The 17,172-nt window shown below is 39.7% G+C and overlaps 1 protein-coding gene across 7 annotated transcripts in view; it reads right to left on the bottom strand.

Moving 5' to 3' along the window:
- Positions 1–749: 749 nt before the first annotated feature.
- ralgapa2 (Ral GTPase activating protein catalytic alpha subunit 2) overlaps positions 750–17,172 on the bottom strand; it is a 109,731-nt gene continuing 93,308 nt past the window's right edge. For 3 of the 7 annotated variants that reach the window (XM_014468804.2, XM_023352137.1, XM_023352136.1), the window contains 2 exons: positions 11,387–11,508; positions 750–4,546 (listed from right to left, as the gene is read on the bottom strand). In XM_014468804.2, the coding sequence (XP_014324290.1) occupies positions 4,395–4,546; positions 11,387–11,508 (274 nt within the window). In that variant the 3' untranslated portion in view covers positions 750–4,394. Of the gene's footprint in view, positions 7,118–7,933; positions 9,025–11,386; positions 11,509–17,172 lie in introns of those variants that run through there. The other 4 variants (XM_023352134.1, XM_023352135.1, XM_023352133.1 and 1 more) reach the window with 4 other exon arrangements.

Here is a 17,172-nt window from a genome sequence, read left to right as displayed (position 1 = left end):
CTGTTAAAAATTTTATACACAAAAGAGTAGTTAAAATAAATAATGCAAATCAGTGAAATGTGTACCTACAAGTATTACTTTGTATTATTAAATAATATAAATACTAGAAAGACTTTCATCACCTCGACCACCAACAGCTAAAAAACCCCCAAAAATACTTTCACCTCAACCTCCTCTGGCCTGATTTATACTATAGTTAACCATGTTTTATTAATATTCCACACCTGTTCAAAGCAAATTAAACTTCTTTTCTCTTTTATTTTAACAAGCATCCATCTCCCTCGGCAACACGGAGAGATATTTGAAGCGCGAGAATGGACCACAAAGACATGAAATGATACAAGGCAGCAATCACAGTGTCAGCCTGTTCTGCTGTAACATATCTAAAGTCAATGACGAGCGCTGAGCCCGGTGAAAATTAGGTAACATTAGGATTATTCCCCACACACATACAGATTCAGGGCTCCAATTATGGTCAAGTGCTTTTTCGTGTGCCTTTATGTGGCCCAGGAGAGGTAGGGGTACCTGTAGGTGCTGCAGCCGCTGCACCTGTACCTCCTGGTGAGGTTCCATTACGCAGGCCTCCTCTAAGTAGGTCTGAGCAGCAGGGGAGACAGATGGGAGGAGGGTCAGGTTACCCCTGCTGCTGATGGCACAGCCGGGCTGGGGTCAGAAAGCCCACGGAGACAGCAGCATCACAGATTAAAAACCCACATTAGCAACTTCCCAGTCAGAAACACAGCAAAACGTAGAATTTTAAAAACGATTTAATGAAATGTTTCAATTTTCACATTTCCAGTGAAGATAGCAGGACCTCGGTCATTAAAAACAGTTTTGATATGTTGACAAATGATGAAAATTTCAAGCTTTTTTTTTGCTTTCTTATACAAAGATTATATTACAGGCATTAATATATTTATATTAAGAGGGCAATGAGGCCCCTGAAATTGACACAATGTACAAGGATTTCTAAAACGAGAAGAGAAAAATAACACGTCTAAGGACTAACTCATTTTCTTCACAAATATAAGTCACACAATCTTGGTCCGAACACCTCCAGCGACTAAGCCACTAAAAGAGGAGTAAAACATCCCTTCAAAACACATAATTCTACAAGCTACAATCTTTAGATCCACATAGCAGGTTTTTCCTTCGAGAGACTTCGGGGAAAAAAAAACCAAAAACCACAGTTGCGATCCAGGCCTATATGTTCATACATTCTTCAAAAAGACAACCAAATAAAAAGCACAACAACATTTCTGCGAGACCCCCTGATGTTTGGATTCCCCATATTCTGCTGTAGGAATGAGCAAACAAAAGGAGGTGAGATCTTGGAGAAAGACGGTAAGGCATAGTAGTGCAACAGATGGGGATAGTGTTGCAGCTTGGGTGGAGCTCTCAGAAAGTGTGAGTGTACAGTGTGAGTGTTGGAGGGTGGAGGGGAAAGAGGAGTGGGGATGGGGGTTGGACACCTGGCTGCCATGACAACCATGAGCGTGCAGGTTGTGAGTGCTGCTGGCCTGGCTGTTGCTAAGAGGTCTGGTGAGAGTTCAGCTCTGGCACGCCACCTAAACCCAAACTCAACCCCCTCCTAAGCAGCCGGGGCCTCAGGAGGACACATGGAGACAGAGAGGATCATGGGAAAGAGCAGGAGTTGGTTACACTCCATTCTGAGATGAAGATGGAGAGAGATGCTAAGAAAAAAATAAAAAATCCTAAGTCCACCTGTTGTTTTAGTGGGAGGCACAAGACATGGTTGTTTAGAGATGATGGAGGAGAAGGATCAATTATACCAATGAGATGATCAGACAATGTTCAACACAGTGGAAAAATAAGTCTTAAATTTAGAGATGCATCAAGAAATGAGCTTTTCCAGCAATTTACAGCTGAAGCAGCCCATCAAAATTAACCTTATTTTCTAGTGGGCCATATCTAGCAACACCACACTTTGGTGTGGATGCTGTTACTGAACAAAGACGACTCAAAGTTAGCCATTTTCAGTCTCGATAAGTTCTTTAGTCATGAAGTCATAGGAGGCACAGACATAAGGGACTTTCCACTATATTAAGCAGAGAGAGCAAGAGTGCAGAAAAGTTGCTTGTTTTATCTTTTTGAGCTTTCAGCCACTATCTGTCATGGATGTGGTGACTTGGAAAGTATTTGCAGCAGGACATTAAGATATTAAATGACACTATTTCTCCTCCCAGTGAAGCCAGTCTAAGTAGCATTATCCAAGTGCTATCAGAATATCTCACGGCGAAAAATAAACAATTACTATAAGAGTCCCCCAGTGCATATGTTTGCAGCTTTAATTTTGAAGTTAAAAAGGACGTAGTTCTTCAGCTGCTGTGTTAAAAGAGTTGCCTAATAAAGATGTCAGGGTGACCAAGATCATTTGGTTAAACCAGGTGTGTTAAACCAGGTACTCAGGTAGTAATATGTGGCAGATAAACAGACTGAATATAATGGATTTAAGAGGAATGACAGAAGACTGCGACTAGCTAATAATTAGCTGCTAGCAAAGCTAAAGCTAAAATCTTCTTTGAATCATCTCATTGGTGATAAATAAAGGGCAATTTAACTGTTTTTATTGAGTCTAGACTTTATTAATAGATGACTGCTCAAACCTGAACCAGATTATTCTATAGCCAAGAGCGACTCTTTAAAACACAGTTTGAAATTAATGAAAATGAGAAAAACAAGATTTTTTACTTTTCCTTCAAAAAAATTTGTAAAACATAATCCAATTCTCAAGAAACAGACGTATATCATTAAGGATCTACATTATCTTGAAATATGCATGGAGTCTGTTGTTTTAGTTATTTTAGTTGTACCAACTGTGCTAATTTAAGTCTGAAAAGCCAGTTTTAAATGTCAACTCAATCATTTGGCCTTTCTAAAAAAACAAAAACAAACCTCAAACCTGTTTTACAGCAACCAGTCAAAGTCAGAAGAATAGAAAAAATACTTTGAAGGCTATTATATCATAGATTTTGAAGAAAAATCTGGATGTGATAAAATCAGCCACAAAGCTCATGTTGGTGCATCTCTAGATCTATCGGCATTTCTTATTACACAGGTATTGTGAGAAGCTTCATAAGAGAGACTCGAGTACATGAAAACACTAAACTGTCACATACATCACACACATATATATATACACACACACACACCAGTGCATGGAGTAAGGTTTCACCTGAGGGTCTGGCGTTTTTTTCCTCTAAACAGCACAGGATTCATATTACAACAACAAAATGATTAATCAATTCATTCAATTTAGCAAATGAAGAAGAAAAAAAAAACAACAAACAAATGAAAGCAACTTGAATCCCAAACAAACTCAACAAAAGAGGAACATTCAATGCTAGTGATAAGCGAGTGCAAAACACAGTGGTAGGTTGGGAATGTTGGAATGTCAGTGTCATCACAGGACAGGGAAAACTGATGGCGGAGGAAAGAGACAGGAGGAAACTTATCCAATTACCGGACATAAGCCCAGGTTAATGACATCATATAACGATTATAAACGTGGTCTTTTCTCATTCCAGCAGAGTTGCATAAATCAAACGGTGACAAAATCTATTGGAATCCATTTAAAGTGGAAAATGAGAATGGTAAAAAAAAAAAAATTTTATTTCAAGTTAGAAGGATGCCATCGATTGTACGATGGGGTGAAAAGAAAGCAAACAGATAAAAAAAAACCAAAAAACAACTCGGACACTACATAGACTATGTGCCCAGGTGTGGTAGTGCATGGCATACTTATCCACCTGGAAAAGTTTCCGAAAATGCAATCAGTCTTCCACAAACGTTGAATGAAATGGTGCTACAGAGGAGGACAAGAGCTTGAGACCTCACCTGATGTGGAATCACTGGCATAGGAAGGCAGTGGCGGGTGCAAAAAGAGGTAAAATACAAATATCTAAAAGGACACCAATCTCCTGTGCAAGTTTAGCACAAACTGTCATTCAGTGCTTTACATAAAGTGTTGAATTATCTGACAATGAAACAGCTTGAAGCAGTCTCCCATTTCCTTACTATAGTAAGAACATCAGTTTTTCTAGCGCTTTCAGAGAGCTCTAGAGTCTTAGAATAAAAGTCACACTTGGATCACAGATTGCATTAAGACTCTTAAGTCTTCCTATCATGAAACATGGTTTAGTCTCGTGCCTGTCTCAATTAAGCCAGTAAAGCAAACTGAAATGTAGAGACAAAAATCACTGATAGCCACTTAAATTAAAAATGACACCACGCTCAAATGAATGTTTATACGACACAAAAATAAAAAAAAACGACAAAAATATAACAATCTTGCAGTCCCGGCAGGGTGTTTGAGGTTCTTCCACAGCAGATTCAAGGCTTCACTCTTGAGGATGGGGGACAGATTGAAGAGCTTAGTTTGAAGATTTGCTTATAGCGCTCGCTGATCTGCGGAGTTTTCCCGAAACTCTCTGTTTGGTGGAACGAGGCAGGGTGGGAGACACCTGCTCGGCCGACTCCGCTGTCGGATTTCCACCTTCGGGGCTCACGCTGCCAGTCAGGGATCCTAGCAGAGAGATGGATGAAGGGTTTGCAGAGAGAGAAGTTTAGCAGCTTCACACAAACTGTCTGTACGATGTTCATCCCAGCATGCCGTGTCATGCATCTGACTCTTCATTAAACCAAGTTCATAGGATTTTCACCAACATTCACAAAGCTACGACCGAAGCTGCAAAAAGAAAAATAAACACTGGTTAGGATCTGAATTATTTCAACTCAAGTTAATTGGAATTAGACAGCCCGTTATAAAAGTTACATGCTTCTTTTTCCACATGCTGCTGAAAAGCAAAGCTTGCTAAAAGAGAAGCCCATGTCCCCTCCTTGCCCCTCTTGGCTTGCTTATATAATGCAAAAAGAAAGGCCACCTTTCCAGCTTGAAGGAAAGCATCCAGTTCACAGCGTGATGGCAAAATGCTCTGAATGAAAACAAAATTACACATTACACTTTTATTGTGAATATTGGAGCTTTCCCATTGTAGAACCTTGTCGTTTTTCGGGAAAAAAAGTTCCCATCAGTGATTATGGGACGACTAATGGTAATAATGCCGCTGAGGACAATCAAGTATTGTGAACATCGACTTCCTCGTTGCGCCCCCGACCAAATCCGAACTACTGGGGGGGTCTCCCCCCTCCGCCCGTTTAAACAACTTTTCTGCTTTGTTGAGGTGGCATCTGCTTGCCTATTTTCTTTCCTATCCTTTTATTTCCTGCCATTTTTCCGAGGCATCTCAAGTTGCAGCGGCTAAAAGAAATGGCAGATGGCAGGAATAACAGACACAGGCAGCACAGTGGACACCAGCAGCATCCAGCGCTGCAGGTCGCTGGGAGAGGAGGCCGGGCTTAGGATGGAACGCTGGGTGTGAGCATTGTGCAGGGCTACAGGAGGGGAGGTGAAACTGCATTCTGAAAATTCGGCATTTAAATGTAAAAGAGGGACAAGCTTGGCTGAAGCTGTGTGGCGGGGAAGTTTTGCATTCCTATAATCTTCACTGGAAGGCGTTCATTCCAGCAGTGAATAAAAAACCCCCACATCTTCCGTAAAGACATTTGGCCAAATAAAAGGAAGCTGTTTAAGGTAGAACACGCTCAACAAGTACTGATTACTGGTACCAACGTTTTAAAAAGTTATGGTTGAAAGCTGATGAAGTTTTCCAACACATCAAAGGCTTTAACTCCTTTATTTAGATGGATGCTGGACTGATCAGTTTTCTTTTTCTTTATGAAGGATAAAGTAATGCAGCCTTGAACAACTCCCCATTTGATGCTGTGCACTGCCAGTCAGCTGATTGAAAGAAAACGATTACACTATTTTCTTTTAACTCTTTCACAAAATGTGAAAGAGTTAAAATGTAAAAATAAAACATATAAAGTATTTCCAAGCACCCAAACTGGTGTTTTCTGTCAGTTTTTTAAACAAAACAACATCTTTTCAGTCAGCTGACTGGCAGTAACAAATGGGGAAAAGACAGTGCTGTTTTTTCCCCTATTTCTCTATGTTTCTGGAAAAAACTCTGATCACTCCAGGATTTTTTGTGGTGTCTCTGACTTTAACCTGTGAAACTGATGTCAAATTTTTACCAGCTTTAAAATGTCACATTCTTAAACCCTCAGTCTACCAGTAACCGGCCTGTTAACAGTAATATTCAATTACCAGTATATTATCAGCAGAAGGAATACCTGATGCTTTTCTCTCTTGAATAAAACAATTCATTACATACAAGCGATACGTTATTGGTTAAATATCAAGAAGTAATGGTATTTTTACTCCAGGTTGAACTGTAAGGTTCTTATACCAGCCATGGCTACAGCTGCATTTGTCTCAGATTTATATTTACAGCGAACAGTATTATAGCAAAATATCCTAAATCAAGAGGAATTTTGTTATCTGAATGTATATATTTCTTTGTTTTGAACCCACACATTTAGCCCCCCCCCCCCGCACACCCTTGCAGTCTCGTTTGTTTTAGAAGGAAAGAAGAAAGATTGATAAAAAGGGCAAAAAGATAAAAAAGGGACCCTTTAAATGGCCATGCACTCCCATTGGTCCCCAGTGCAGCAGTTCAAACAAGGCTTTAGATGACAAAGACGTCTTCCAGTGCGGCAGGTGTTAGTCTCAGAGTATGCCCCAGGCAAACAGGCACACTCCAACAGGAGGAAATGAGGGGGGGGGGCTAAAAAAAGGGAAAGAAAGAAAAGAGAAAAGTGTTTGCAGGGGGAAGAGATAAAGGCGCACCACATGCAGAAGCAAGGGCCAGAAGTGTAGCTTTATTGTTCATGCTGCTACTTAGTCAGGTGCTAATTGTCGCCACCGTACATCGCTCTCAATTACCAGCCTGGTCTAAACAGTAGGACACCCCCCAAATAAACAGCCCGGTTTCTCTTTCTTTTCCCATTCTGAAGCGCATTCAGTAAATAAAGCTTGGTTAGTACTGAATTTAAAAAGAAGAGCGGCTTGAGTAAAAACAGTCAGGGTGAGTGAAGGGTAGGTAAAGCAGTCGGACCGAAACAAGCTTCCAGTCCGACTTTGGCTTACCTTCACCACATCTAGCATTTGGACCTTTAAGATATTTTTGTTAATCTAAAAAGGAAAAACAGAGTACATATTCATTTGTGAGGAAAAAAAAAAGTGGAAACACCAGAAAAACAGAACGCAACACATTGCTGCTGAAAATACAAATATTTGAATGATTCACGGGAGTTCGATGGATGGAGCTTCAGGCAGCATGTGTGGTGTTGTGGTTAGTTGTAACTCAGAGCTTTAAAAAAAGAGGGGGTTAACCAATTCTGGATAATGAGTTAATGAACAAGTGGCATTTCTCTGAAGGTACCGTCATGTTTGATGGTGCCCAATAACACAGACTTTGAAAAAGGAAAAAAAATAGAGCATTTTGAAAGCCAGTGCACAAACGGTGTGCAGTTCACATGGAAACAACAGACTTAGAAACATTTACCGCCAATGTTACGAGCAGAAAAGCAGTTTGGGTGAAAGAGCAAAAGATGCTGGGGCACCTCAAAGGGTCACAGCAGCTTTTATGTAGTTTCATCCTGAGAGAACCTTTATTTCTCCTCTGCCATTAATCATTTTAAGAAGTACGGCAAATGACCACAAAAAAAAAGAAAAACACTAAAGAGTGAAGTAAAGCAGTGGAAAGTGTAACACACTGATGGAGAGTTTGTGGGATAGACGGACCGGTTCATGCAGGAAGCCATGATGTTGCACAGAGGCTGCATGGTGAGAGTGAAGTTACATTGAGAATAACAGCAGCTGCAATAAAGTAAAGGATGAATGTGGGCTCAGGTCTACAGAAATATTCATTCCACTTGAACTTTTTTTTACATTTTTCCACATTACAACCACTACTAAATTTTATTAAAATTTTATGCAAACCCCCCCCCAAAAAATCCAAAACAAAACATATTCATATACATTGACACCTGTAAATAAAATCCAGTGCAACCAATTGGGACAATTATTATTTGAGCATATTTAAGTTTGACCTTTATAGAAGAGTGGCAAGAAGAAAAACTTTATAAAGAATGTTTAAAGTTTGGTATACATAGAACATACAGCAATGAAGTAGAAGAAGGTGCTGTGGTCAAGTGAAACCAATATTAAATGCATGGTGAAAAAGTCATCACTGCACTTCGCCTTAAACACACCGTTCCTATAGTGAAACATGGCAGGTCAGGGAAGCTGAAAGGGGCAAAACACAGAGCAATCCTCAAATAAAGCCTGTTACAGGCTGCAAAAAAACTAAGACGAGAAGTTTACTTTAAAGCACAAAAATTATCCTAATCATACAGCCAGAGATAAAACGACCGAGCCACGTTCATACATTTAGACGGCCCAGTCAACATTCAAACTTAATTCTAATCAAGAACCTTCGTCAAGGCCTAAAAACTCATTCACAGATTCTTTCCATCCAATCTGACCGGGAATAAAAAAAAAAAACTGGGGGAAACTTAGGTCTTTACATTTGCAAAGCTGGTAGAGACCGATCCCAAAAGGCTTGCAGCTATAAGTGCACAAATTGTTGGTTCTACAAAGTACTGACTCAGGGGTGCCGAGTACACATCTGTGAAAAAAAATCTGAATGCTGTGTATTCTTTATCTTCCACTTCACATATATCTTTGGGTTGGTCAATGACAAAAACCCCCTATAAAATACAATGAAGTTTTTGGTTGTAATGTGGCAAAATATAAAAAAGCTCAAATGGTATGAATACTTTTGTACAAGACTGTATGTTATGTCTGTAATGTTCAAATCAGCATGCAGGACCTGCACTTGGAATCAAAACCTGGATGCATCAACAGAAATGAAACGCAGCCTCTAGGGATCTGATGATGTCAGGATCAAACGACTGATTGGGGGATGTCAATGGGCTGAACGCCATGCCAAATATGAAGGAAACAGGCAGTCTTACAGTCCAGCTTGGCCCAGGGGTACTCCATGTCCCAAACCATCCCCGGCCAACGCCTGCACGCTGTCATGGAGGATGGATGACATGTTAGTGGCAGCAATGGCAGCCGTAGCAGGATGGACAGACAAGCAGATGGGGAGGACAAAGTTGCATATAAACACAGCCCTGCACGAATGAAAGAAACTGGAGAGCACTGTACAGAAGTGTGAGATGGAGAGCGGTCAGCCAGCTAACACAGTTAAATGAAATAATATACAAAGTTATAAGCCTTGCATGGTGTTGAGGGTTCTCAGAACTGAGAAGTCAGCATTTTAGGCAGATAATTAATGAGCAATTTTAAGCCAAGTTTTTACCTCGACGTACATCACATATAATGCTTGTGTAGGGGTTGGGTGTAAAATCTATACAAACTTGACTGGCAATAGTTACATGTTTAAAAAATGTTCCTCCAAAAGTCCTCTTTATTCTTTTTTGTCAAATGTAAATATAAAATGATGGCTCATTTATTAAGGGAAAAAGCTATCAGAAACAATTTGTCCATATGTGAAACGAAAGAGTTAGTCCTCCCGGCCCCATTAAATTATCAATAAATTTCTTTGTCTGGTCTGATTACTGTCTGACTTGAAGAATCACCAAATCACTTGAGTCAGCTAAAAAATCTGAAAAAGAAACATATAATGGTCCGATTAAAAGAAATTCAAGAACAAATGAGAAAGTCTTCGACAGTCCGAAAGTTTGGGCTCCTGTGAACGAAAGAGTGAGTCGCTTTCCAAAAAAGGAGAAAACATGAAACTGATGTGAAATTAACCAGAAAATGCTGGAATATCAAAAATGCTTCAAGAGAGTGTCAATGCTAGAAGGTCACTGAAGAACTCAAAACAACATCTTCAGCACTGCAGATGTTGTGAATCTGCATTACATCATTTCCAAATTCAACTCGATGATTCACAAGACTTTGAGAAAATGGTGAGACAAAAGTGGAACTTTTAAGAAGGTGTGCATCCCAATACATTTAACAGCATTTCAAAACAGAGAAAATAATCTACACAGTTAAAAATGGTGATAAGACTGGGTCTGGTTTGCTGTGTCAGGATGTGGGTGACGCACCAAAATTGACAGAACCATGTTCTCTACTTGGTGGGCAAAAAACAATTGCATGCCACACTTTTCAAATTGCATCTGTAATTTGAAAACCAGGTATTTTTTTCTACTTCACAAATATGCAGCACTTTGTACCTGTTAATCAAAAAAAAATCTGATTAAATATATTGTACTTTGAAAGTTTGTGATTTTAATCGAAAAATTAACTAAATTAACATCTGCTTTTTGTGATTTCACTTTTTATTATTGTGTTATGATTATGTGTAAATAAGATTTTATGCTGGATTTCTAAAATATGTGAATTTAAAACGTGATATAATTACTGACTTTTTAACAATCCTACTGTATATCAATATACAAATTTTAACACTGTAGAGAAATGTGTTTTCCTTCGATGTGTGGGTATTTTTTTCTTGCTGCTGAAGGAGATTTAACACCTCTGCAGGAAGGAGCGGCCAACGATATGGAAATGTGACTGACAACTTCTTGCCTGCCTGAATGTCACACCTGCTCCTTTCTAAAGTCCAACACACCGGCAGAAACACTGGAAAATAGACTGCAGTTAATTTTCACTTGTCCACACTCGCAGTAAACACACTGCATGCACGCTAAAGCACCATTAATACGTATAAGCCCCGACATATCTGAAAATGACAAGGCATCTGTGGTGTGGTATTGTGAAGTGCTTTCCTTGTCAAAACAGAATGTGTGTCGGGATCCAATAGAGTAGAAAAGTGCAATCTTGTATTGATTTCAGGGCTGCTGCAGATCGATCAGAGCTGCTACAAGGAGGAAGAACAAGATAAGACACGTTTTCCATTCTATTCATCATGGACTGATAAGAGGGCTGTGCTGACATCCGCGAGCTGCTGTTTGTCGGTCAGATCTTTTAAGTGTTAGTGACTGAGCTCATGAGGAAACACACACAGACATAAACACAAACAGGCACTCTGCAACTGGCATTTAAGAGGCTGCTTATATTCATGGGGGAAGTAATTGCATGGAAAGATGCAGTTTGAAAAAAAAAAAGAAGGGATGAACAAAGTAGCGTGAGCGGGGCTTGAGGAAGTGGAGAAAGCAGTGTGTTTGAAGTCAGTCGGAGCGCATGAAGAGCCAGGGCTTTTCGTTTGATATTCATCAGTGAGCGTAGGCGTTGAAGAAGAGTGGAGGGGAGGGAGAAGGGGGCAAACAGGTGTGTTGTGAAGGAGGGGAGACTAATGTAGCAAGGGAGCTAAGAAAACAAACGAAGAAAGAAGAAAAAAAAACAGGAGACAAATGATGCAGCAATGAGATGAACCGAAGGGGAGTTTTGTTTATCTCTCACCTGTTCCGCTCGCAGAATAGGATGGGGAGGGAGAGAAGACCTGCGAAGCAAAGTCTTCAAAGGTCATGACCTCTCTGTGGTTCTGAACAATGGCCTCCAAGTAGAGTGCTCGCTCCTCGTAGCTGGCGGCGACTCGTTAAAGGAGCAAACAGTATGTGTAGGAAAAATAAATAAAAGCAACTGGTATATGCTTCAAGTTTTTTTGTTTTTTTTACATAAATTTACATGAAACAACTCATGAAGTTAATAAAAGCATCATTTCCTGTGTAGAGGAGAAAAAAGATTAATTTATATATTAGACACAGATAAATGCAAGATATGCTCAATATGCTGCAAATATTTTGTCCACACAAAAACAATGTCAATGCAACAATGCATTAGTGTCAAGAGTTCCCCCTTTACATGCAATTATTACATAGCTTTTTTATGAAATCTCACAGCAGGAAACTCTCACACCACACACAGATGACTCCGATAATACTAAAGGTCATAGATATTGTCGGATGAACAGGAAAAAGACAAAAGTGTCTACGCACGTACGTACATGTATACTTCATCTTCACATGTACTCAGTACACATGTTCTGAGCCTCGAGAAAGTCAACTGGAAAGTCAAAGCACAGAATGGTGTGCATGTGTGGGAGGTGAATGGGTTTAAGTTACCACACCAATTTGGTTCTGCGATCCCAAATTCTTCAACTTCTAAGTTGCTGTTGTCTTAGTAACAATGTTTTAAATAAGAAGGAAAATACTTTCCTAAAGTTATATTTCTGCGATTCTCTGGCATTTGGAAGAAAATCTGATGGCTGATCTGAGAGTACCGTCAGCTCGTTACCTCCTGTGTTGGCCAAAAATAATCCATTCTGTAAAATTAAAATTTGCTTCGGCATTTTTTCCATCGGAATCTTTCATCTCAGATGAGAAAATAAAAAGTATCTAAATCTTTCATTTAGATGCTGTAAAATGATAATCCGAGACTCTACAACACTCTACAGAAGTTTTATGGCTTTAATCAGTGTCTTATTGAAAACACTCTCCATCCATTGTAACTCAGTCAAAAATAGGTTATAGTTAACATTTATGTTGTGCTATGTTTTACATTTGCTCTTGCTCATTAGTTATACTGGGTTTCTTTGCTTTATCTGGTCAATTAATAAATGGTAGGCAATGATTCATTATCACAAGATATTACGGTATTTGTTCCCATGACAACTGCTCACCTTTCCTTTCCTGTATGAAAGGAAAGGTTTCCTCTTCAGAGACAAGTTTATTGATAAGTTATTATTTAATCTTGATAATCGGTGAGAGGGGCTGAATTATTGTTCTTAAAGTTATTTAAACTGACTGATAGTTGCTTCATAAAACACTGTGATGGTGTGATTTAGCTTAGCTGGACCAGGCAGGCCCATCATCATCATTCCAGCCAGAAGCAGAAATGGAACAATCAGCCATGCCACATAGCCCCAAATGAGAATGCAGTCTCCAAAATAATCATAAAAAAGAATACATCAATGCTGGCGTGATGCTGAAAAGCTCTCCTCCACCTACTCTCGTCCCTCTCCTCTCTCTAATAGAACCCCTGCTGCAGGCAGCATGTCTAGGACCACCCTCCCCGATGTGCTGCCTGCCACTTCTCCGTGCCATCAGGGGGAAAATTGGAGCCATTTGAAATTCAGAGTGACAAGCAGCGACTGAGGCCTGGGCAGCCAGCATGTAGGATGGATGGCTGGATTTGGAATGGAGGAAACTCCAATAAATAAATAGATAAATAAGCCTCCAAAATGGCTTCTGGGTGAGGGTGGAAAAACATTCTGATAGCTATTATCATATCATTATCATAGATATATCCTGCTAAGTCTGTTGTGGAATGGAAGGAAGTCTGGGATAAAATATGGTGAAGAGAACCATTGGGGTAAAAAGGGCTATTTGATGCCATGATGACAGTAAGTATCCTGAGATTTAACAATGTGTGGGTGAGCGAATATCCGAGAATGAGTCGGACTGCTCTCTGTGACTATGTTTTCTTCTCAAACAATGCCTGACAAATTGCTTGACAAACGCATGAACTCCCAAGCAGACAAAGCCGCAGTTATTGAACGCTGATGCCCTCCTCCCCCATCTCATTATGACTGCCTGGGTAGAGTGAAACTAGGCTGAAGTGGACGCCAAGGATGAACCAGGCTAAGCTGAGATAGGCTGGACTGGGCCGAGGGGCTGTGGTCTGGGTTAGATAGATAGGACTAGACAGTCACTGGGCAGGAAGCCTGTGGTGGGCACATGCCGCCACAGCAGGGGCCAAGGCAGCCATGACCAATGGCTTTGAGGGGAACCATGGCGAAGCAGAGATGACGGGCACCTGTGCAGAGACACACCAGCGGGTACGACAGCCAAGCTGTTCAGGGTAACGGATAAAAACTGGACAGAGGGTAGAGTAAGACAAAGGATGAGGTAGGAGAACATGTTCCTGAAAAATAATTTCATTCAAAAAATACACCGTACCTTGCAAACACATTTATCTATTTATATGAATATTATCAGACACCAACTTTGAATAATCTTCTCACTTCATAGTGGAAAGACAAATTTTCAAAACTAAAATTAACCCCTATACTCTGATATTCCTAAATAAAGTTTAACTGTTTAAAGCAGGGTTAGATTACAAAACAATATTCCAAGATTTGAACATCTTAAAGAAGGGCATGCCATCTATTGTCCCAAAACCCAAAGAGTATTGCACAATTGAAAACCTACCAACACATATCTGTCCACCTAAATGGATGCCGTTTTTCAGAATCGGCATCCATTCATCAAACCTGTGATGACTCCGAATGAGCTGCAGAGATCCAGGACTCAATGTAATGACAGGACAGCTATTCGTTATGTGCTCTATAAATCTGGTTTTCATGTAAAATTGAACAGAAGAAAGCAATTGTCAGTAGAACGCTAAAAAAAAAATTGTTCTGCAATTTATATCCAATGGCATAAAACAAAGAAGGTCAGAGCTGATGGAAAAATCCATTCTTGTGGATGAAAACAATAAGTTGCAAAAGACTTGTCAGTGTCTACATGTGCAAACATGAAAGACGAATGCCCCAAAAGATACGCAGATGTAATTGCAGTGGAAAGTGGAAAGTATTTACTGAAGAGCACTAAATACAAATCAATGCCGCACTTTTCATTTTCTTAGCTAAAGTATGCATTTCTTTCTTTCTACTTTACAGTTATGTACGTGTTTGTGTTGTTCTATCACCTAAAATCTTAATTACACTCCAGTAGATGATTGCGGTATGAATACTTTAACAAATCTAAGAAGCAAAACTGTAATGCCTGCATAGAGACATGTTCTTAACACAGTTTGGGCCACAGAAAAGTGTCAGAAAAATATAAAATTTAAACATTAAGACACCATAAAAATAAAAGCTTCTATTTTACACTTTAAAACGAAAGAAGAAGGCAGAGTAGAAATACTCAAAAGTATATATTGGCTATATAAAAGCTCTAAAAGCTGCCAAATAATATGGTGTGACTAATTGATTGTTCCTCACAGTAGAGCAGCATGACTTTAAGCACGTAAAAGCACTTCCTAATGTGCTCTTTATCCGTCTTCCAGACATGCAACGTCACTGTTTTCTGTCACTTGCCGGAAACTGTGCTGGACAAAGAGTGGGCATCCCAGGCCCTGCTGCTATGGTAACACGGGTCACAGCTCTGTGTGGTGGGTCATGTCCAGGGTTTAGTGGATGATGGACAGAAAGAAAATAAGCTTTAAAAAAAATAACAAGATGTACCTAGCGAGGGGACAAGTGGAGAGGGGAAAAAAATACAGAAGTAAGGAAGGGTCTTGATGAAACGACTTTCAGGGAAGCCGATAAATGAAAAACAAGAAGGGATGGGGACAGAGAGAGAGCCTCAGCACAGCGTGGGTCAACAGAGCCATATGGCAGTCCATTATCAGAGATGCAGATGACTGTGGGCCTGTTATTGAGATTCCTAAAGCAAATATTGACTCCAGCTGGAGCAGGCGCTCTCTGACTCTGACACACGCCTCTCCTCCACTACTTCCTTCCGCTGCCCTCTTTGTAAGTTGGACAAATGGATTACAGTGAGTAAGAGAGAGAAAGTAAAAACTTAAAATAATAACAAAAAATGAACAAAATAGAGTAATCAAGAAATGGGAGAAAATAGATGCAGAATGGAGGTGAAAGATGGGTGAGAAAAACAGGGAATAATTCAAGGTATTTTTAGGGTGGGTAAAAGCACGGGGCACGGTCATGCTCACTCACGTTAATGTTCAATGATATGTGTTGGCAAAAAAATACCTGCAAAGAAATTTGACCTGATGTACATCAAGTAGTAATCATGCCTTCTCTCTCCCACTCTTTTTTTTCTTTTCTTGTCCCTAATTACTAATCCATGGGCACAGCTTGTTCCACTGCAAATGCACAGCTGCTGCCATCTCCTCATAGTAACCGAATCAGGGGACACATCCAGAGCAGTGACGCAAAGGCTATGTCCAAGCTATGGATACCAGCCGGCTGATTCTGACCTACTTTTGCTGAAGAAGCATGAATTCAAACATGGGTGGTGAGAGCAAACATGCAGGGAAGGTAAATAGCAACAAACATGAAATTATCCTTCAGGATAAATTTAGCATACTTTAGGAAAAATGCATGTTGCCAATGAAATCCCCCACTAAGACTCAAACACATTTGGGTAGTAGACAAATGGGAAACCAAAAGGAAAAATTCAAACAGGTCTACATTTTCACAGATGGACTGCAACTCAAGTCATCTGTGACATAACTGTTATTTACAGCTGGACTGGGTGGAAGACTGTTGCACCACTTTGGGAATTTCCAAGGAATCCCTATGTTCCAACTGGCTGCATTTCTATTAGGGGAGGAGAGGGAAACCAATGTAATGCCTATGGAGTGTGGCGAGCACCATGACAGTAACAAAATGGCGGGAAAAAAAAATCTTCCAGGTGTGAGGAGTTGTAAAACAAGTTGGGTTAGGACATTGCTTCCTAGAAATGGGGTGGCTTTGTAAGTGGATCTGACATTGGGATGAAACAGATAACAATAAAAAGAGCAGCATGCAAATTAATCTCTGATTATTATCACATTTTACTAGGAGTTTAATGAGACGTTAGGAGGAGAGCTCTTCACATCGAAATGCCACAGTTTTTCTTGTCAGAGTGAAATCTTCTAATTGCTCTTTTACTTTAAATTTCTATGAGCTTCAGATAAGTTTAAGTTTGACATTCTGCATGTCTGAGATTCTTCTTTTGAACAAAGACAGGAAGTAGTTCTTTAATTGTTGTCCAGTTTAATGAAGTCAACTGAAAATGGCTGCACATGGCTGCAAGTTCAGTTTATCAGCAGGTAACAGTTAACCAGTTGCAGTAAGACTCTCAAACAGATACAGGGCATCAGGCATATAGGACTCACCTTCATATATAGGGTTCATAATATTAGCTTAAAGTAAAAGGAGAACTTTTTTCCACCAATCAGACTTCACTTTAATGCTCTAACATTGGTTAATATCAGTCTCATAACACCCCTATTAAAGGAGTGTAACCTTCTTAGCTTAAGGTAGGTATGAAAGCTAAAAAGTATAGACTGATTAAATTTGGAATAAATTCTTCCATGAGGATGAAAATCTTGTAATCAGTATTCTACACTAATCAGAAACACTTAAAATATATTTTAAAATGAAAATAGGGATACACAATAGTAGGAAAACACGATTTTGTATATGATTGTTGAATACTATGTTGATATGCATA

The sequence above is a fragment of the Xiphophorus maculatus genome, chromosome 19 (assembly GCF_002775205.1).
Source record: "Xiphophorus maculatus strain JP 163 A chromosome 19, X_maculatus-5.0-male, whole genome shotgun sequence".
Taxonomy (NCBI): domain Eukaryota; kingdom Metazoa; phylum Chordata; class Actinopteri; order Cyprinodontiformes; family Poeciliidae; genus Xiphophorus; species Xiphophorus maculatus.
The sequence above is the reverse complement of the archived record's forward strand: the minus strand, read 5'-3'. Positions and strand labels throughout refer to the sequence as shown.